This window comes from Mastigoproctus giganteus, chromosome 6 (genome assembly GCF_048544385.1).
Source record: "Mastigoproctus giganteus isolate SK-2022 chromosome 6, ASM4854438v1, whole genome shotgun sequence".
In the NCBI taxonomy this organism is placed as follows: Eukaryota; Metazoa; Arthropoda; class Arachnida; order Uropygi; family Thelyphonidae; genus Mastigoproctus; species Mastigoproctus giganteus.
This window is the reverse complement of record NC_143580.1, coordinates 166,939,472-166,961,822: the sequence shown is the minus strand read 5'-3', so window position 1 is coordinate 166,961,822 and position 22,351 is coordinate 166,939,472. Positions and strand designations below refer to the sequence as shown.

The 22,351-nt window shown below is 37.9% G+C and overlaps 1 protein-coding gene across 1 annotated transcript in view; it reads right to left on the bottom strand.

Annotated features, from left to right (window-relative positions):
• Ctf4 (Chromosome transmission fidelity 4) overlaps window positions 1-22,351 on the bottom strand; it is a 454,523-nt gene that overhangs the window by 235,214 nt on the left and 196,958 nt on the right. The window contains exon 11 of the mRNA XM_090376337.1: window positions 3,071-3,224. Coding sequence (XP_090232463.1) covers window positions 3,071-3,224 — 154 coding nt within the window. The remainder of the gene's footprint in view (window positions 1-3,070; window positions 3,225-22,351) is intronic.

Here is a 22,351-nt window from a genome sequence, read left to right as displayed (position 1 = left end):
CTCTATGGTATTGGTGTTCTGAGAACAGCAAGATATAGTAAGGTCATCTGCATACATATACACCTTCACATATTTGGGATGTCCTGTATCAAGGTATTTATGCTGAGGGCAAATAATGTTGTACTGAGAATAAACCCTTGCAGTATACCCTGCTCCTAAATGTGTACAGAAAAAAAAGAGTAGGACCTGAAAAGTTCTGTAATGCAGGAAGTTTCGGATTAGTTGCAGCAAGTATCCTCTTCAGCCTATATTGTGAAAGTCTTGAAGTAGGCCATGTCTCCATGTGGTATCAAAAGTTTTCTAAATATCCAGAGATACCATTCAGAGAGATGATGTTTCTTTACAAATGCATTTCAAATGTTAGCCTCAAGCTCTGATGTGAACATTTAAAGTGGATCTGTTCTTCTTGAAACTATACTGATGATCACTCATGTTTGTGATTCTAAAATCCATGTGAGCCTCTGATGTACCATTTTTTTAGAGGCTTGCCTAAGCATTAAGTAAGCAAGGTTGGCCTATAGCTACTTGGAAAAGGAGGATCTTTTCCTGGCTTAGGAAAATCTAACAAAAGTGAGTGACTCCACATAATGGATAGTCATTTTCTCTAAAGATCTGGTTATAGAAAAGTAGAAGGGAGTAGAAAGTTTAGGTGTTGCAGCATGATGTAACAAATGCCATCGAGTCCTGTAACTCTGCTAGAGGAATTAACTAAGGATTCCACGAGTTCTTTTTCTCTTTAAGAGATTTATTATATGGATAGGAAGTGATGGTAGCAAAATTGATCCTGCACTGTTCAGCATGAGTATTAATATTCTGAAAATAAAGGTCATACGTAGTATGAGCTAATATTTCAGAGAAAGAATTGGCTAGGGTTTCTGCTACTTCAGCAGGGAAAGATAGATCCTGTTTCTCCAGCAAAGAATTGGTGAGGGATATTCCTTTCATATTTGCCATTCAAAGACTATTTGCCTCCATATTAGCCATGGATTTGTCTTTGCTAACAGAGGAAGCAAATTTTTTTCCAGGAGTCTTGTTTCACTTTCCTAGTAACATTGAGCTTTGAATCTCTTGTAATTAATTAGGTTATCTGTTATGGAACCTTTGCAGAATTGATTCAAAGCTTTAACCTTCTGTAATTTTGCAAGAAAGCAATTTGTATTCTACACAAAGTGTTGCAGACTCATGCTCTGTTAGTTCTCAATTTTGATATTGCTACAGTATCAGCTGCTAATATTTGGCCAGTTATGTGCACTGCAATGTGGTCAATGGATTCAGACAGAGTTATCTGATCATCAAATTGAACAAGGTATTTGTAATTATTCCAATCTGCTTTAGAAAAGTTCCAGGTAATGCAACATATGAGGGTTGCATTTGGATTTTACATATAATAGGAAAGTTATCGATGTTTTGTGGATCACTCAGCACTAACCAGTCTGTACTCGGATGGATATCCAGAATCAGGAAAATTCACTACAATCCAAATCTTTGCCAAAATAGCATTTTCTAGAAGCAGCTATGATTAAATAAATCCTGAGTTAGCATTTTAACTACTCAGTGGTGGTAAATGAAGATTAATCAAGATTAATCAATCTTCACCTCCCAAGGCCAAGAACTTATTTCAGTTTGCTTAATCATAGCAATAAAACACAGCATAAGCGAACACTAAGATAAAGTTGCACTAATGGATTCTTTTCAGAGATCCATATACCAGCCAAATTAGCTATGCAGAACCCTCAAATTCAAATCAGCAGCTAGTGATACTTCAACTGTCCTTGGACTCACTTTCACCCTTATTAACATTATATGATCCACAACTCTCCTGTCTTCTTTGTTTTATTTATTTAATTATATATTTTTTATTATTAGTTTAATTTTTTTTTGGAGGGATCTCCTTGCAGATAGTTGCATTGTTGTTGGGGAGGGATCTCCTTCCTGCCTGCTGGGTCCTAGTGGTTTCGAAAATTATTTTATTACCATTTTTATCATTTTATTATTTTTTTTTAATAAGAAAACCACAGCAAAGGAAGGCTGTGGCTTCCTTGTACTATACGGCTGATACTAATACCAGTATTGCTCTCACATCTGGGGTGGCACCCCAAAAATCTTTCTTAAGCTCCTAGAGCTTAAGAAAGATTTTTAAGATTTTGTGTCACAGATTTTTTTCTACTACATGCCTTTGTATAGATTTTTCTATGGGTACTGTTCTGAATTGGCATCTATAATTCTACCTTTTTTGTCCAAACACTGCTCCAACATCACTGCTCAACTACAAACTCAGTTAATTTCATCTCTTCTCCATCTATACATTTTACTTCTGTTCTTTAGAACAGCCTTCCTTTGTGTCTATTTCTCATATTTACAATTTAAATAAATTCATGATATATTCAAAATATATTGATGTTATCAATATATTTTGTCTTTTCAACATTCAATGAGCTCACAATACCTTTCCTGTTTGGTATTACCATTATAAAATACACACGGTATTTAATATTTTACTATGCAGTTTGGCAAAATGGTGTAAAAAGGAAGTAAGCAGCAAATATCATTGTGACAAACCGGAGTTCATACAATCTGTAGTTATAGCTGCTAAGCATAAAGCAAACATCATAAAGAAGAAAATGAGCTTAAATCTCAGAATCAAACTGGCCTTCTATAGTACTGATATGGCAGAGTTTCCAGGCAATATATATATCCATAATTGCCTGAACATCACAGATCCATTTCTTATATTTAGTGATATTTTTTTTTTAAATAAGGAGAAGTCTAACATCAAAAATTCTAAGACAACTCAAAAACTGCAGATATCAAAAATAAGAAATAGAAGTAAATCAAACCATATTTCAGTATATTCCAAATAAACAAATTTAAATATACATTCAACATCAGCAGGCTTCACAAATGTTTATACAATAATAAAATTTCAATGGTGAATCACTGCATCAAAAATACAAAACATACAAGTGAGTATAGTTTTTTTTTTTTTTTTTATATATTCTTTGGTAAGCAGGTATTATAAATCATTTAGAAATTTGAAATATTTTCAAAAAAATGTAAAATCTTTACTAACCACTTTCATCATCCTCATCCTCCAATTTATTAATTTTCTTTGTTAATATTTGACTCTTTTTATTGGTGCACTCTGAGTATTTGTCGAAACTCACATTAAAGTCTGCATCATCTGCATCACCAGAACGATGTTCATCCTGGACATTTATCAGTTCCTATATTTCAGACATAAAAACAATTTAAATTTATAAAGTGTAATTAGAAAATGATTTCAGAGAAAACTAAGAATGAGTCGTGTTAGAGTAACTCATTGAGGCAAATACTATATAAAACCCAAATACAGTAACGACTGTTTTACTTGATATTTTATGTTACACTTTGTTTCATGTGCCATAGATGTTTATGTATTAAACAGTACAGTCTATTTTATTTATATTTCTCTAATATAATCAGGAAATATTAGAGAAATATTTCCTAATTATATTTTTCTCTAACTATATTTAAATAAAAAATTTATATTTCTCTGTTTAGTCAATGTACCACAATAATGTATCTTTAATTAAACAATTCTTAACAACCAAGCAACAACTAGAGTAGCTAAACGTGTTCAAAGCATCCTAGCATCAAATTGCTGTTTAGTTTGGTTTGGATTTTATTGGTGCATTAGAAACTAAGGCTATAATGTGCCAAGACTAGGTAATATATAAAAATTTAAGCTTTCAGTGACTTAATTAGTTAGGTCACCTTGTCAAGATATAAAATAAAAAAGGTGTAAAATATAGAAAAGATAAATCAATAAAGAGATAACAATAACATATAAATTTTAAATACAAGTAAAAATATTTGATTTTAAATAGCTAAAAACAGAAGACACATGGTCATTGTTGCATAAAATCTGACTGGCGCCTCCGTAGCCAGGTGGGAAGGAGCAGCAGTGCGTAGCACACGCTTCTTGATTAGACCGGGGTTCGAGCCCATCACCACCAAATATGGAGGATGCGGAAAGGTCAGGGAATGACCACCGCATATCCCGGAGCAATATGGCCTTAGTTGCTAATGCTCCTAAAAACCAAACAACGACAACAACATAAAATCTGACTAAGTGTATAAGGCTCAGTCAGATGATTAAAAGCGGTAAAACGGATATTGCTAAAATCTGGATGGATAGTCAATCAAAATGTGTCTGATTGATAAAATTGTGTCACAGGACTCACACATAGGAAGATCATCAGCCCTCAGCTAATAAAAATGTGTCAAATTACTATGTCCTATGCAGGTCCGGGTAAGAACAACTCCCTCCTTACGATTCCTGCACAGACTAGACTGCCACGGTTCAATTACAGGCTTTATATGATTTAATTTGTTTGTAGTCTGTCTATTCCACGAATCCTGCCATTGGGAGTGTATCTTCTGGTGTATTATTTGCCTGTAGTCTGTATAGAGGACTGGCAGGCAGCAATTATTATTGAAAATTGCCAATTTGGCTGCGGTGTCAGCCAAATCATTTCCCCTAATTCCAGTGTGGCTGGAATCCAGCAGAAGCGGATATCGTAATCACTTTCATGGAGAGAGTGGATCTTCTGCTGAATGCAAGACAGAACTGGATGAGGATTGTATCTCACAGTTATTAAACCCTGTAACAACACGCTAAGAGAGTCAGAATATAAAATGAACCGTTAGTATTGGCATTTACTAATGTGATCCAAGGCTAACTCTATAGCATGCAGCTCTGCAGTAAATATGCTGCATTCAGAGAGAATCTGCTCCGATGTAGTGGTGTCTGTAAAGACAGCAGTAGATCCTACATATGATTCCGACTTCAAGCCATCTTGTAAACTGGCGCAAAGTCAGAATTTTCAGCTTGGTGTGTTGAATAAAGCTGCAAGTAGACAGATGATTGAGTCTCCGACTTTCCCCAATTTTTAAGGGACAAGTCACATGCTGGAACATGAGCATGCCAGAGTGGAAGGAGTTGCTTTGGTGTCTACCTTGATTTCAAGTTCTTTGAGTAGCTCCTGGAGACTAATACCAAAAGGACGATTAGCAGTCTTACAGGTGTTGTACAAATTTTCCCATCGTGGCTCAAAAACGAATGGCCATGTAGAGTGGTCTGGCAGCGATTTTAGTTTTAAAGCATACTTTAGAGACAACTCTTACATCGAAGTGAAAACGGTGGTTCATTTGCTTCGACGTATAAGCTCTGGACAGATGTTTGATATGCTCCAATAGCAATACAGAGAGCCTGATGATGGACAGGATCCAGCCATCGAAGTACACTGTCTCTGGCCGAATTGTATACCAGGGACCCGTAATCTAGTCTGGATTGTACAAGCGCCCGGTTTGAAAACGGTGGTTCATTTGCTTCAACGTATAAGCTCTGGACAGATGTTTGATATGCTCCAATAGCAATACAGAGAGCCTGATGATGGACAGGATCCAGCCATCGATGTACACTGTCTCTGGCCGAATTGTATACCAGGGACCCGTAATCTAGTCTGGATTGTACAAGCACCCGGTAAATGTGCAGTAGGGTGCATTGGTCTGCACCCCAAGGTGTAGAGGAAAGAGAGCGGAGAATATTCGGGTCTCTTGTGCACTTTGTAAGGAGTTGACGAATGCAATCCAGAAAGGTCAGCTTTTTATCAAATACGAGTCCCAAGAATTTTGTGTCTACCGCTACTGGAATAGCATTTTGTACACGTCTTAATTCAGGTTCAGGATGAAGATTATGCTTACGACAAAAGTGTACACAAGCGGTCTTCTGCGGCAAGAACCTGAATCCATTAGACAGTGCTAAGGAATTTAGGCGATCAATGGCTTTTTGCAGTTGTCTTTCAATAACCCTCATGTTGCATGACTGACAAAATATGCTACAGTCATCAACATAGAGGGCGCTGTTTACAGTTGGAGGAAGTTATTCTGTGATGGAATTTACTATGATGGCAAAAAGCGTGACACTTAATACTGATCCTTGTGGTATTCCCTCCTCTTGGCAGAAGGGACGAGAGGGTGAGGATCCCACACGAACTTGGGAAGATCAATTGGCTAAAAAGTTTTTAATAAAAATGGGGAAATGCCCTCTAAGACCAAGGTTATGCAAATCTTTTAAAATGCCAAATCTCCAAGTTGTGTCATACACTTTCTACAAGTCAAAGAATACAGGCACCAAATGTTCACATTTTAGGAAAGCATCCCAGATGGATGTTTCCAATCTAATATAGATGGTCCAGAGTGAACCGGTTCCTTCGGAAGCCGCATTGGCTGTTAGAGAGAAGGTCATTTGATTCTAAATACCATATTAAACAAAAATTAACCATTCTCTCTAGGATTTTGCACAGACAGCTAGTCAGGGCAATAGGACAATAATTAGTAGTGACTTTAGGATCCTTTCCTGGCTTAGCAAAGGCAAGAACGATTGCCTTGAGCCAGGAATCCGGAAACTGCCCTTCAATATTCTGTTATATAGAAGGAGCAGGTGATCCATAGATTTTGGTGAAAGATGCTTAATTATTCATAGATTCCAAGGCAAGTTCTGGTCCAACAGGACTTGCCTTGGAAAGAATGAGAGCTCTTTTCAGTTCCTGTATAGTGAATGGCCCGTTGTAGGGATAAAGACTCTTAGACTTAAAATTAAGTGCCTGTTTTTCGATTTTATGTTTCAGGACCAGGAACTCTGGGGAATACGAAGATGTCGCAGAGATGTTAGAGAATGTTTCCCCAAGAGAATTGGCTATTGCAGTTGGATCTGCAATAGTGCATCCATTATAATCTAGGACTGAAGAAGTGTGGGATGTATATTTTCCCTTCATTTTCCGGATTTTATCCCAGACCAACTTAGTACTAGTGGACTGAGTAACCGATTAAGTAAAAAACGGAGCCACGATTCCTTTTGACTCTGAAGGCAGATGTAGCGTGCTTTGGCTCGTGCGCGTTTAAAGGCCGTTGGTCGTGGTAGGATATCGTCAGAATATCCCCCAGGCTTTGTTTTGAGCTTTTTTTGCTGCTGTGCATTGTGAATTCCACCATGGTTTGGGAAATGGTGGAAACCGGGCAGACGTTTTTGGAACGGCATTCGCAGCTGCTTGGATGATATTTTCTGTGATGTACGTAACTACATCATTGATGGGCTCCTGACTGATGGCACTACGGTCAAAATTTGCCTGATGTTGGAAGGCAGTCCAGTTAGCCTGATTAGTCCTACTGTGGTAACCTAAAAGGAAGAGACAGTCTCCCACTGTGTAATGAGGTTATCACAGGGAAGTGATCACTTCTGTATGGGTTCTCCTCCACTTCCCAAGTGAGTGAAGGGAGTAGAGAACGGGAGCAGATAGAGAGATCAATGGCAGAAAACGTACGGGTAGTCATGTGGAAGAAGGTGTTTGTTCCCACATTTAGAAGGGAAAGGTCATTGTCATTACAATCAGCATAGAAGCTGTTGCAATTCGCCTTACAGTGGGATTTTTATTTTATTTTATTGACAATGACTCGTCCCCTTCCATTGTTGCTAGCACTACCCCACAAGGTATTATTCCATTAAAATCCCCGAGAAGTAAGAAAGGGGGAGGCAACTGTGTTACAAGATCATCAAGGTCTTCCTGGGAGATGTCAGTCCCAGGTGGCAAATAAATAGAGCACAGGGTCAATAAAAATCCCACTGTAAGGCGAATTGCAACAGCTTCTATGCTGATTGTAATTAGCAAGGGCTGAACTGGGGTCTGGTTGCCCCAAGGATAGCGACTCCTCCATGAGCAGGACCATCCGCAATTCTATCCTTACGAAAAGTTGTGATGTTATGCATGGTGGGATCATCTTTTGCCTTTAGATAAGTCTCCTGCAATCAAAAGCAAACTGGCTCATTCTTTTGCAGGAGGGCCTTGATGACATCAATATTTCGCCAGAATCCACGACAATTCCACTGTATGAATTTAGCCATTATTTTGGCTTGGTGGGTCCATCAGGCGGCTTCCGAGGTGATGAGGGTTTACTTTTGTCAGTCTTGGATTTATCTTTTTTGGGGAAGTATGGACACTGTCCTGTGTCCATTTCTTCCTCACAAAGAATTCCAAGACTGATTCGTCCGGTACCTTCTTTTCCTCTACATCCATTGTTTCTATGATTACTGGTGGCTCTTCTTTACCACTTGATTTTGGTAGTGGTGGAGCACTAGGAGATATGGATGTAGGAGTGGCAGCTGACTGTATTTTTTTGGTGGGCTTTTGTGAACTAAATAAATAGTGTGCAATCGGAGTCAATGACTCTTTTGGTGGTATAGTCATCTCAGTTTGTGTACCGATAGTGCACTTGGCAGAAACCTTCTGAGCATATGAAGGCTTCCCGCTATTTATTGGTTGCATGCGTTTTCTAGCCTCTGGGTAGGAGACGTTTAGCTCTGTTTTTAGTTTCTGAATTTCCTTTTCATCTTTCCACCGCTGGCATGCTCAAGAATATGCAGGGTGTTCTCCTTGGCAGTTAGGACAACTTGGCTTAGAAGCTAAACATTCCTTGCTCTTGTGGTCTTTCGCACAACATCGAGCGAGCACAGGCAGGGTTACCACGACAAGCTGTTTGTGAGTGGTCATATTTTTGGCATTTAAAACACCCCAGTGGGTTTGGAATATAAATCCTCACTGGGCAGTTTAAGTACCCTGCCTTGATGGAATTTGGAGGCAGTGGGGTGTTAAATGTTAGGATGAGAACTTGGGTAGGGATGAGATTCCCATCCTTTTGCATTGATATTCTTTTGACAGCTGTCACTCCTTGTTCTTTCAATTCAGAGCAGATCTCTTCCTCAGACACATGAAGGTCCCACTCTGAAATGACACCTCGTGAAGAGTTCAAAGTTTTGTGGGGGGGGGGGATATGTTAATAGGATTCCCCCTATTGATGTGGCTTTCAGGATTTTTTTCGCCTGTTTTTTTATATGTATCTTTGACCAAAAGGTCGCCAGAACACAGTCATTTTACAAATTTAGGTGATCCTGCCAACCCTTCTAATCCTTTCTGGATAAATAAGGGTGACATCTTCCCAATTGACTGTTCTCTGGTGGAATGGAGAATGAGGAAGACAGATGTCACTGATGGTGGTGTATCCTCAGTTCTGGCTCTTTTTGCAGAGGCATTTTCTGTGTTTTCATCTCGATTAGGTAGGAGCCTTGTTGGGGGCCCCAGAAGAAATAGAATTTAAATTACTCATACGAGTAAGATAATTTAAGATGCCCTAAGTACCTCACCCACCACAGAGCCCTACGAGGGGACGCCCACTCGTGAACTAGCAGGTACTGCATACACGAATCACGAATGGGACGCCAAGTTCACTTAGGAGCACCACACCCATGTTTCCAATAAGCCTTGATCCTGTCCCAGGACCAAAGGGAGGGAGACTTATTGGAACACAGTTGACCCTAGCAGTAAGAACCACCTGCCGACTGATCCCAGTCAGGCCGTCCGGAACCATCCATCTTGTCAAAGCAGGGGCCAAAGTGGTGTATCAAGGCTGAGCCCCCTCAACCACCAGGATCCCCCTTTCTGAATTCCACAGGTCGCAGTGCACGTTGCACATGCCAGATTCCAACGATGTAACCTGGAACCAAGATATGGACGTTAGATACCAGTGATGCTAATCTGGAAAACTAGCAGCATCACTGGGAGGTCCCCCTCACCATGTACAGGTGCCCACATCGAGGGGAAATTGCTGTTTAACATATGTTTATTTATTGTATATATACACATGTATTTTTTTCCTTTATTGTTGAAAACAGCTGCTCTAATTATTGAAATTTGATTCAGAACAAAAGTTAATTAGCTTCATGAAATACACAAATTAGCAATATTACTTGTAGTTTCTCTTATCATAACAAGATTAAGAAAAACCCATTGTTAATGTCTCAATTTTTAACATTTTTTTTTCATGTTATTAAATGATATATAAATGCAAAACCACTCTCACTCTCTCTCTCTCTCTCTCTCTCTCTCTCTCTCTCTCTTCATTAATTTAATCCATAACCAATGCACCTAGGTATCAGCTTCCCTTTTGTCAATGCTTTTCTATTCTCAGTACTCTGTGAATTTGCATTCTTATGGGGTTTTTTTTTTTTTTTTTTTCACCCCATTCAATATTTCACAAAATATTGAAAAACCAAGCCATTTCATCCGCATTTTTGATCTGAATTGGTAGAAAATCATAAATATATCATAAGAACACTGAAATGCAATGAATTTTATCATGATAAAACAGTATACTTAGGTGAAAGTGATATACATAGCAGCCAACTTTTGACTTTCAAAAAATTGGAGATCAGGTATTCGTAAACAGAAAGGAAATAGGAGATTATTTGCAAAAAAGGTGAGAAATTTTTTTTAAAGTCCACACTGCACGAGAAATTAAATTTCACTGGCAAAATATACATTTCATATTAAAGTGAGTTTTAAGTTGGACAGTTAAAGGATGCTGACTCAATGCAACATGTAGTTTGGAAGAGAGGGGGAAATTATAGAAGCCAATTCAGAAGAATAGTATCCATGGTAGTATTTATAGGAAAAACACGCAGCAGAAAGAGGACATTTATGAGACAGAGTGAAGAGACTTTGTAAGAGATGAGTCATTATCCCACAGAGAATTATTTACCAGAACAGAGTGCCTTTAAACACTGTCTTTTAAAGACTGTTGGCGCATCAGCTTCTATGGCCATAATGCACCTCCCAAAGTTTTAGCATTTTACTGTAATCCAAGCCCGAGGCGGGATTCAAAGCCACGACCTTTGGGTTGCCAGGGAGGCACTTTACCCACCTGGCTATCCCAGTCAGCAACTTCTTTTTTTTTTTCTTCTTTTTTTTTTTTCTGTGGATTTATTTTCTTTTATTCTTATTAGAACAGAACATGCACTACAATGCACACAAATGCAGCACACGCATAACAGAATGAAAATAATTATAACAATAACAGCAATGAATAAAATAATGATTAAATTGGGAATTAGAGAAAACAAAAGAGTAAAGTCTAATCAGACTGTATCACTATATAAACTTATCTTTTTTTTTTAATGAAAACCCCAAACACAAAAGGCATTAGAACCTGTATTACTTAGTAAAATGTGTGGGATGAGGGTTGACAATATGAAAGAAGACTGCTAACATTAAATTTTAATTTCTGCAGATCGTAATTTTCAGGAAATGTGTGAAAGGAGGTTGTTACAAAAAACGGCCGTTGAAAGAATAAGTTGGTTCTGTGAGTTTTAAGTTTGATAGTTAAAGGATGCTCATTTAAGACAACGTGTGTTCAGAGTGGTTTTGAAGAAAGAGGGAGAGAAATTACAGAAGAGAATTCAGAAGAACAGTGCCCATGGTAGTATTTATAGAAAAAGCATGCGGCAGAAAGAGAACACTTATGAGACAGTGGAGAGACCTTGTAAGAGATTAGTCATTAATTATTACAGCTGCTCTCTTTTGAATGGTATCTATAAGCCTCAGAGAGATTATGGAGACACTACCTCAGATGTGGGAACAATACTCCACAGAAGGGCAAATTTGAGATTCATACAGAGTAGCTGTTTAGAAGAACAGTAATGCAAAAAAGCAAAAGAGAAAACTTATTTTTTTAGATGCAGAGGAGGGAATATTTGTGATGTGCTTATGTACAAGAGACAGTACAAGTCAGAGTAATCCCTAATAGAGATATGAGATTGTGTCTAGAAATTTGAGTATTGTCGAAAGTTAAGCAGGAATCCTTTTAATGGGATATTAGACTGGACTGAGTTTTAGAAAAATTGAAATTAACTAAGTTATCTTAGAGGGGGTCAACCAGGAGGTCAGATTTAAAAAACTGATAGTAGATATTTGAGAAGTTGAAAATGTTCATGCAAGGCATGGTGTCTCAAACTGGAAGGTGGAATACAATGTGATATCATCAGCAAAACTTTGCATTGGACTTCCAGTCAACGTAAGGTAATTAATTTACAGGAGGAAAAGAGTGAAAATAAAAAAAAAAAAACTGAACAACGAGGAACACTATTATTAGTGGAGAAGTTAGAAGATAGAGAGAGAGCCATATACCCACAGTGAGGAGTCAGGGAGGATATCTAATTACAAAAAAAAAGAAAGTACACAAACCATAAGACAGAAGCTTATTTAACTCCAATTGCAGCCTCTGCGGTAGATATCTTCCCACATCAAATTTAAATTCATAAAATCTACTTTTACTCTATCTACAGAGCTGAAACTCGGTATAGCTGGACAGAACTGTTTTCTTGAATTTTCCCACTTAATTTCAGAAGTTTCTATTGATTTTCACACAAATGACAAAACTGACATCAAGTGTGCATTTCTTTAGGCCTTTTTCAGTTATTTTACCCCCACCCCAACTAGCCTAGGACTTATGAAATGAGGTACTCCATTCGTTTTCTTTATTTAGTGAGCACATGCACTGTGTTTGCAAAAAGTTTACCTTGGCATGGGAATTAGTGGAGAAGTTAGAAGACAGAGAGAGAGCCATATATACCCATAGTGAGGAGTCAGGGAGGATATCTAATTACAAAAAAAAAAGAAAGTTCACAAACCATAACTATGTGCTTTCGCACATAGTGTCAGAGCTCTCTGTACAGCGTTATCGAGAAGGCAAAGGGGTGGGGGAGAACTAACACAACTGTTTGCCATAAGAAACAACGATAGAATTCGCAACATTTGTTTTTGAAAAATAAAAAAAGACTGCATTCCTTTCTTCAATGTGTATTGTACCTACTAACACAAAATCAAGGAAATTCATTGTTGGAAACCACACTAGAAATGGAAAAAACTGATCAAATGCGCATTTCATAAAAAAAAAAAAAAAAAAAAGTTTGCTTTATTGGAATTGTTTTTAGGGAACTACACCAGAACAGCAGTTTCCTGGATGTATATTTGACCTTCTAACGAAATTTCAAGAAAATATTTCTATTGATAGCTGCATTACAAACTTCGAAAATTTGTGTGCAAAAGGAGAGAAAAGAAAAGAAAGAAAAGAAAAAGGGGAAAAAAAAAATCATCCGCTGAGAATAACAGATTGTTTCTTGAAATGTGTATTCGTCACAAAACTGCAATATTTTCTAACAATACAAAGCTAATTACAGCTAACGGGTTGTTCACAAAGTATTTTTAGAAAATATTTCAATATTTCCTTGGTATGCTTTGATGTTATCACAAAGGAAGAAATTCTTTTTTAGTTCAAGCCGAATAAATTCCCCATCCACAGTCATATGCTGTTCTGAGGTGCAATAAAAAGATATACCCCGCTGAAAAACAGATTTACTCCCCATCTCCTTATTCCCTAGTTTGGGAAACGCTGACTTAGAAAACAAGATTTTATTGTTATATAATAAATGTTATCAGTTTTTTCAGTTGAAGCAAGGCCCGAAACCCAAGGCCTTTTCTCTAATAACATAGAAGCTTTTGGCTACTGTATGTATCCTTTGTCAACTAATTGAGCACTGGAAATAGATGGTTTTTATGTGTGTGGCTGACCTTCAAGTACGTAGTACGAGAGGTCACAGAGGAGAAGAGGATGGTGGTTTACAGGTATGCACGAAGAGTGACGAGGGAGAGGAAGAGAGAGAGAGAGAGAGAGAGAGAGAGGGAGGGAAGGAGAAGGTTGAGTTAGGTGACCGCCGTCATAGATGGCATCCAAGCTCACAGACTATGACAGGCTCAAATATGGGCCTCTGTACAAACATCTGTATGAGACGAAAAACGTGCAGTCACTCAAAAGTAACCGTAGTCATTTGTGTTCGAGGACAAGCTATACAGTGAAGTTGAAATTTATAATACTAGCTGTATTATAAATAGTGGAAATAGTGGCAAGTTAGCTACTTCCCACTATTTCCAGAGGGATTATTGACAAGTACATGTTAGAAGCAGAAAACGTTCTCCACTACCCTCACAATAATGAATTATTTTATAACTTAGAATGCAGCTATCAACAGAAATATTATTTTCTGAAAATTTCGTTAGAAGATAAAATGACATTTTATAAAAGAAGATAAAAAAAAAAATTTACATAAAGTAATAAAGCAAAATATTGTTAGAAATTAAATGCAAAATATTGTATTAAGGAAATAATGCAAAGTATTTTTCCCTAAAACAATTACAGTAAAGCAAAGTGGTTTTTTTTGTTTTGTTTTTTATCAAATGCGCACCAGACCTAATTCGGACTTATCAGAACTTCGGCATCTATGATGAAATGTCATGCACACCGATATTGTTGGCTACAGCAATTACATAAAACAACAAAACAAAATGTTGTAACACAGCTATAATGTAAAATATTGTTAGAAAGTCAAAATGCCAAATATTGTTCCCTTAATTAATTATAGTAAAGCAAAGTGGTTTTTTTATCAGATGCGCACCAGGCCAAAATCAGACATTAGAATTTCAAGCATCCTAGGATGCCTAGGATAATGCAAAATATTGTTTCCTAAAACAATTACAGAAAAGCAAAGTGGTTTTTTAATCAAATGTGCACCGGAGACCAAAATCGGACTTATAAGAACTCCTGCATCCTAGGTTGAAGCTGGTTTAGAGCTATAATGCAAAATATTGTTCCCTAAAACAATTACAGTAAAGGAAAGTGGATCTTTTTATAAAATGTGCACCGGACCAAAACTGGATTTATTAGAACTTACGCATCCTAGATTGAAGCAAACTTAGAGCTATAAGGCAAAATATTGTTCCCTAAAACAATTACAGTAAAGCAAAGTGTTTTTTTTTTTTTTTTTTTTTTTTTTTTTTTATCAAATGTGTACCAGACCAAAATCGGACTTATTACTAGAACTTCCACATCCTAGGATGAAGCTGACTTAGAACTATAATGCAAAGTATTGTTCCCTAAACCAATTACAGAAAACCAAAGTGGTTTTTTTATTTATCAAATGTGCACCGGACCAACATTGGACTTATTAGCACTTTCGCATCCTAGGATGAAGCTGACTCCGAGCTATAATGCTGGGATGAAGCTGACACTGAGAGTGGTAGAAAATGAAAAGGACCCGGGGGTAATTGTGCGGGCAGATATGAAGTTTTCTGAGCAGTGCAGGTGGTCTGCAAGAGTAGCTCATGGTGAATTGTCAATGATATACAGGAATTTTTCTAGCAGGGATAAGGAGGTGATTATCCCCTTGTATTAGGCAATGGTCAGGCCGCACCTTGAGTACTGTATACAGGTCTGGAGGCCTCATTTTAAGAAGGATGTAGAGCTGTTGGAACGAGTACAGAGAAGGGCAATAAGATTAGTGAATGGAACAAAGGGTTGCTCTTATGAAGTTTTGCAAATTACAGTATCTGGAGACTAGGCACCTGCAAAGTTATCTGATTGAGATGTCTAAAGTCTTGAATGGCATGAGCATGCTCAATACTGATAGGAATCTTTCTCTTGCTCAGAATAATCGCCTGAGAGGGCATCGATTCAAATTGAGGAGAGACAGTTGTAGAATAGATATGCGGAAGTTTGCCTTTAGCTAGGGTGGTTGATTGCTGGAACAAACTTCCATCTGTCTTGTAGAAGTGGATAGCTTAAACAAATTCAAGGCAGAACTAGACAAACATTTGGAGCGATTGTTTTTATTGTTATTTGGTTTTTTTTTATGAGCATTAGCAACTAAGGCCATATTGCTCCAGGGATATGCGGTGGTCATTCCCTAACCTTTACGCATCCTCCGTATTTGGTGGCCACAGGCTCGAGAAGTGTGTGCTATTCATTGCTGCTCCTGCCGACCTGGCTACGGAGGTGCCCCATTTGGAGCGAGTGGATGGGTTAAATAAGAAGGGGTTTTTTTTGGTTGATGCTAACATAAGTTTGCTTTCTTGCATCATGTGCCTTTACTAATGCTAAATATATGACACGGAACATCAAAGTGGACATATGCACATGTACCACCTTTACTGTGCAAAGAATCATACAGAAAATAATTGAAACAACTGAATTGAGCAGTAACTGAATCAACCGATAATTGGGATTATGTCAGAAAAAGTAAGCAGAGCTTAGTACACTAAGTGGAAATGGTCATTAGTGAGACAATGTAAAATTGTGAAATGAATGAGAAAAATGTTTGTGAGGTTTAGATCTTTCTGCAGATACAAGATCCTACCAAATGTTCCCGAAATTTGAATGTTGCGTGGGAAATATGTCTAGTATGGACTTGTGGTGCTAGGTAACACTGCATGCATCCTTTGTGAATCAGTGTGCCACATGGTGTCGGGTTGGATAGTCACTGAATATTTATGCACAGTTCTTTGGCAGTGTGTTTCGCATAGTTTGCAATTGTTGCAATGGCTGGTGTGAGAGAGTAACATGCTTGCATCAAGTTTTGTTTCCTTCTTAATGATACAGCAGCAGAAACCCATATGAAGTTGAAACAAGCTTTTAGTAATAATGCTTTAGGCCAGACACAGACTACTACTGGTTTAACCGTTTTAACAACAGTCGAATGTCGGTTGATGATGACAATCTCTCTCTGGGCATCCATCATCGAGCACCACTCCGGAAAATGTTGCAAAAGTTCGGGCAGCGATCTGTGAAGACCACAGGCAGACCATCCACGACATTTGTAGCATTGTAGGACTATCGACAAAGTAGGACAAAATCCCCTGACATGTGTCAGGGGGTTTTGTCAGATAAGTTGAACATGAGAAGGATTTTGGCCATGTTTACTGAGTGAAAACCAAAAGCAGCATCGCATGGAAGTTAGTAGAGATCTTCAAGAACAGGCCAAGAGTCACTGGTGACGAGAGTTAGATATATGGGTATGACCCAGAAATCAAGCAATAATCATCCCAGTGGAAGAGACCATCTTTGCCCCGACCAAAGTCAGCCCGACAAGTGAGGGGGCAATGTGAAGTCCATGGTGATCTGTTTTTTGGACATTGATGGGATTATCCATAAGGAATTCGTCCCTCCTGGCCAGACCGTCACTGCCAAGTTCTACTGCAACGTCCTGAGGTGGTTAAGGGAAGCTGTCAGGAGGAAACGTCCAGAGAAGTAGCACACAAAGAGCTGGGTCCTTCATCATGACAATGAGCCAGCCCACACTCGCTGTGGTGCAGTTTTTGGCATCCAGCAACGTGACAATCATTCCCCCCATTCACCAGACTTAGCCCCCCTGCAACTTCTTGCTCTTCCCAAGAATGAAAATCAAGCTGAAAGGGCGAAGATTTGACAGAGTAGAAGATAGCCAAACTGAATCGCAGGTGGTGCTGAACACTATGACGAACTTTCAGGAAGCATTCAAATCATGGGAGAAGTGCTGGGATCGGTGTTTATGCACTCAAGGAGACTACTTCGAAGGTGATGGTGGCAAATAAGACCCATGGTGAGTCTAATTTGTTTTATAAATAAATTTCGGGAATGTTTTGGTAGCACCTCGTAAGTTTGTTCTTTTAGTTTAACTATTCATGAAGTATTTAGTAGTAGGAAAAGGTGGGGAGGACAAAGTAATGAAATTTGTCCATATGGTGAACACATGGCAAGAATATACACAGCTCCTTTACATAACGTGGCCTTCTACAATCTAGAGGTAACTGGTCAGGTCTTTATATTCTTTCTGAAGCCTCAACAGAAAGCATAAAAAAAAAAAAAAGATCTGAACTGGTTTTTGCAAACTGGCTGAAAATTCTATCACACTCAGCACTGCTATGAACTGTTAAGATGCCAAGCATGAATGAGGATAATTTGTTATATTTTCAAGCTCCCTTGTGCACTTGTTAGTTCCCCAACCAAGAACTACTGTACACTGGTTCTTTCATCTTTCGTGATAGAATCTGTTAATTTCTCACATTGAAATTGACAGCACTGATGCTGCAAAAAGAACTGCTTCATCTACTTCATCTTAAACATCATTAGTCCACAAAAACATTTCAAACTTGAAAATGATGCACTGCCGTTCGATGAAATTTGTGCTACCTCAGCATTTATAACAAAATTTTTAAATGGAAACTTGTGCACACATAGTCACATGCAGCCATAAAGTACTTTATTAAGGAGCAAAAGAACCGAACCTTCTCATCTTGTTTTAGATTCTCCACAATCTTGTCAGTAAAAATGCATATGACTAAGTGAGAATCATCCTTCTAGCTTAGTGTGTGCTATAGTAATCAATTTACAAAATGGAAGTGGAATATATGAAATTGGTTAGTAAAATATATTTGCATTTAATGTTCTTCAACATATCTAGAAATAATAATCTCAGTACTGTTGCAAGGTACATCCAAATGAAATGTTTTGTTCAAATTTTCAAACTTTGGAAGAACAATTAAAAGAATCGTGAAAACTGCTTTATTCAAGCCAGAAGAGAGAACAAAAACAGACTTTCTGCACGTGAGGATAATGAAACTAGAATTATCAACTCACTTGGCCTATTTAGTGATTGTTTCATCAACTAGCAGAAGTTTTTTCATCTTCCAAACCTTTTGGATAACAATCTGGATAAGTCTGTAGCACTCAGTAGTCATTGCTTACTGTACTTTTCAATTTCGTTATTCTGAAAAGTGCTCATATAGCTTTTTGGACCACTTCTAACCTCTTATTTAAATAGACTTGTCAAAGGTTGCCACTATTCTACTATTCAAGTTTTTAACAATTCATTTTACTAAAGACAGCCGTGTACATACATGCTTCAATGCTTACAATTCATTTTTAATTCAGTGACATGCATCAATCAAAATTGTTTAAATCTATCTTTCATTTTAGCCCTTCTCTCTGGATAGTATTTAATGTCCACCAAATATTCATTTACTTTCACAAGAATTCATGTAGCTCCTTTTTCAGCACATAAATTAATGATGGTAATGACAGTCTGTTGCTACTAAATGCTCAATCTCCTCTTTTAATATCTTTCGAATCCCATTTTTAAGTATACCAGTACAGACCGACTAGCAACACTAACTGCCAGACAGTTCTTAAAGAATTCCATGTGTTTTCAGGTTATTTAGAAGGGGGCCCAATGGCGTACCTTATGGAATTACCTCCGTTTTTTTTTTTCCTCCACCATTTATTTTTTTTAAATAAATCAATTTATTATTATTACTATTGGGAAACATTTCTGAACAACATGCCTGCATAAGCACTGCAATTCAGAGGAAGATTATGTTCAGTGACAAAAGATGCAAATAAACATTCAGCACTTCCTGACATCATCATCACCACAAATTTCGACAGCTACTTTTTCATTTCTTTCTATGCATTGAACACTGTCTTTATGCTTATTTGTTTACAATGTCTCATTATATCATGTAATGAGCTTTTGATACTGTTGCACACAGAAGACTGCAGTACAAATTAGAGCGGTATGGCATCAAGGGCAAGTTGCTACAATGGATAAAGGGATGGTTGAGTGGGATACGACAAAGAGTGGTAATCAATGGACACTGCTCTTCATGGACTAGTGTTATTATTGGAGTTCCTAAGGGTTTGTGCTGGGCCCATTGTTGTTTTGTGGATTCATCAATGATATTGATGACAGTATATCAAGCTTAATGTCCATGTTTGCAGATGACACAAAGGTTGGCATGGGTTGTTAAAGACAGTATGCTACTGCAAACTGGATCTAGATAAGTTGGGCAAAAGGGCTGAGAAAAGGCAACTCAGTTTAACATTAACAAATGCAAAGTACTGCATATGGGTAGCAGTAACCCAAGAGAAAGGTACCAATTGTGTAGAGTGAAAGAGACCTGGGAGTAATTGTGCAGTCAGATAAGAAGTTTGCAAGCAGTGAAGATGGGCTGCCAGAGCAGATCATGGAATCTTACCAATGATATATATGAATTTTGCTGACAGGGACAAGGAAGTGATTATCCCGGTATACAAGGCAATGGTCAAGCCACACCTTGAGTACCGTATACAGGTCTGGAGGCACTATTTTAGGAAGGATATAGAGCTGCTGGAATGAGTACAGAAAATGGCAACAAGATTAGTGAAGGGAACAAAAGGTTGCTCATACAAAGAAAGGCTTAAGTTTTGCTAATTACATTGTCGGGAGACTAGGCACCCGAGAGGTGATCTGATTGAGGTGTATAATGCCTTGAACGGGTTGAATAAGCTCAGTGCTGATGGGATTCTCCCTCTTACTCAGATTAAGAACTTGAGGGGGGGCATAGATTCAAACTGAGAAAAGACAGTTGTAGAATAGATGAGTGGAAATTTGCCTTTACACAGCGTTGTAAGTTGATAGCTTAAATAAATTTAAGGCTAAGCTCGACAAGCATTTGAAGTGAATAGATGAGTGAAATGGTAGGGTTTGGGTTTTTTTTTTTTTTTATTTATTTATTTTTTTTTTTTTTGTTCATGCTGCATAAGCTTGCTTTCTTGCATCGTATGCAAAGTACTGCATATGGGTAGCAGATGCGTAACAAATGCAACAAAATTAGGTAACAAATTTGTTGCAAAACAGCTAATTTGGGTAACAAATTAGCCTCTTGCTAATGCATCTGCCAGAGTATTTCAATTGAAAGCTGTAGGAACAATTAACATCACATTTCTGCCACTTGAAATTGAAAAATCACAACTACATACAGCACTCAAAGCAAACTTTTTACCTTTTTTTTTTTCAGATTTTAAAATACATGGAAAATCTTGCATATATGTTTTCTGAAAGTTTATGTTGTATTTTTTTTTCAAATATTACTGAAAGACATTATTAACATTGTTAATCATTGAAACAAATGAAATGTAATAGTAGTAGTAGAGGCTAGTAGAGGCATGTGATGCAAGAAAGCAAGTATATGAGCTTATGTAGCATCAGCAAAACACACAGACACACACAAACACACACACACACACACACACACACACACACACACACACAATTTTACACATCCATTCCCTCTAAACGTTTGCCCAGTTCCTCCTTGAATTAATTTAAGTTATCAAGATCCAAAAATGTCAGGTGAATGTTTGTTCCATCAATCAACTGCCCACTGGCTAAAGGCAAATTTCAGTACATCTATTCTACAACAGACTCCTCAATTTGAATTTATGCCCCCTCAGGTTTAAAATCTTGGCAAGTGAAAGAATCCCATCAGAATTCAGCGTGTTCAACCCATTCAAGGCCTTAAACACAAGATCACCTCGCAAGTGCCTGGTCTCCAGCCACAGCAATTTGCAGAGCTTAACCTTTCTTGGTAAGAAGACCCCTTCGTTCCCCTCACAAATCTTGTTGTCCTTCTCTATACTCGCTCAAGCAACTCTACATCCTTCCTAAAATGGAGCCTCCAGGTCTGTACACAATACTCAAGGCGTGGCCTGACAATTGCCTTATACAAATGGATAATCACCTCCTTTCCCAACTGGAAAAATTCCTGTATATCTTTGACAATACCCCATGACTTGCTATGGCCTGTCTGCACTGGTCAGAAAACTTCATATCTTCTCCTTCAAGAGGAGTGTTACCATTTACAATGGGTTTCCTTAGGCTACAAGTTATTTCTTGTTAGGAATTTTTTCCCGCCATAAAGTGCGGTTCTGGGTGTCTTGGTCGGTTAAGCCTCAGGCTGTCATGCACTCCCGTATTCCATCCATCCATGTCCTCCTAGGTCTTCCTCTTCTCCTTCTTCCAGGAGGTATCCATTCCAGGATAGCCTTTGGATATCTGTTTTCTTGCATCTGTTTTACATGTCCATACCATGTTAGACGCTTTTCTTTGATGGTGTCAATAACAGTCTTTTTCACTTCCATTTTTTCCCTTATGTCTTCATTCCATTTTCTGTCTCTTCCAGAAGTTCCTGCTGAGCATCTCCAAAAATCCATTTGTGTGGAGAGCAATTTGTTTTCCACTCGCCCATTCAATGTCCAGGTTTCCGCTCCATACAATAGAAGACTTTGTACAATCGTTTGAAATACAAGTTTCTTTGTTTTATTTAGGATATTTTTGCTCCACAGAACAGAGTTTAACATGCCGATAGCCTTTCTGCCGTCTGCAATTCTCTTATTGATCTCTGCTTGGGATGATCCATCACTTTGTAAGATTGATCCCAAATATTTGAATTTATCGATTGTTTGATTTTTAAAACCTGCAATATTTAGAACGTGTCCTGGTCCTGAAGACAACATTTCCGTCTTGCTAAAATTGATTTTTAGACCCCATTGTTTATATTCCTCAAACAATTGACGACATGCATATTTTGCATCTTCTAAGTCTTGTGCTATCACCACCTGATCATCTGCAAAAAGTAAATTGTGAATATAGGTGTTCTTAATAATCAGCAATCCCATTTTATTGCATTTTTTTGACCAGGATCTTAGGCAGATGTCGATATAAATTTTGAGAAGTGTTGGTGACATACATGCAACAACCTTGTAATAAGCCTTTTGAAGTGTGGAATTCAGGTGA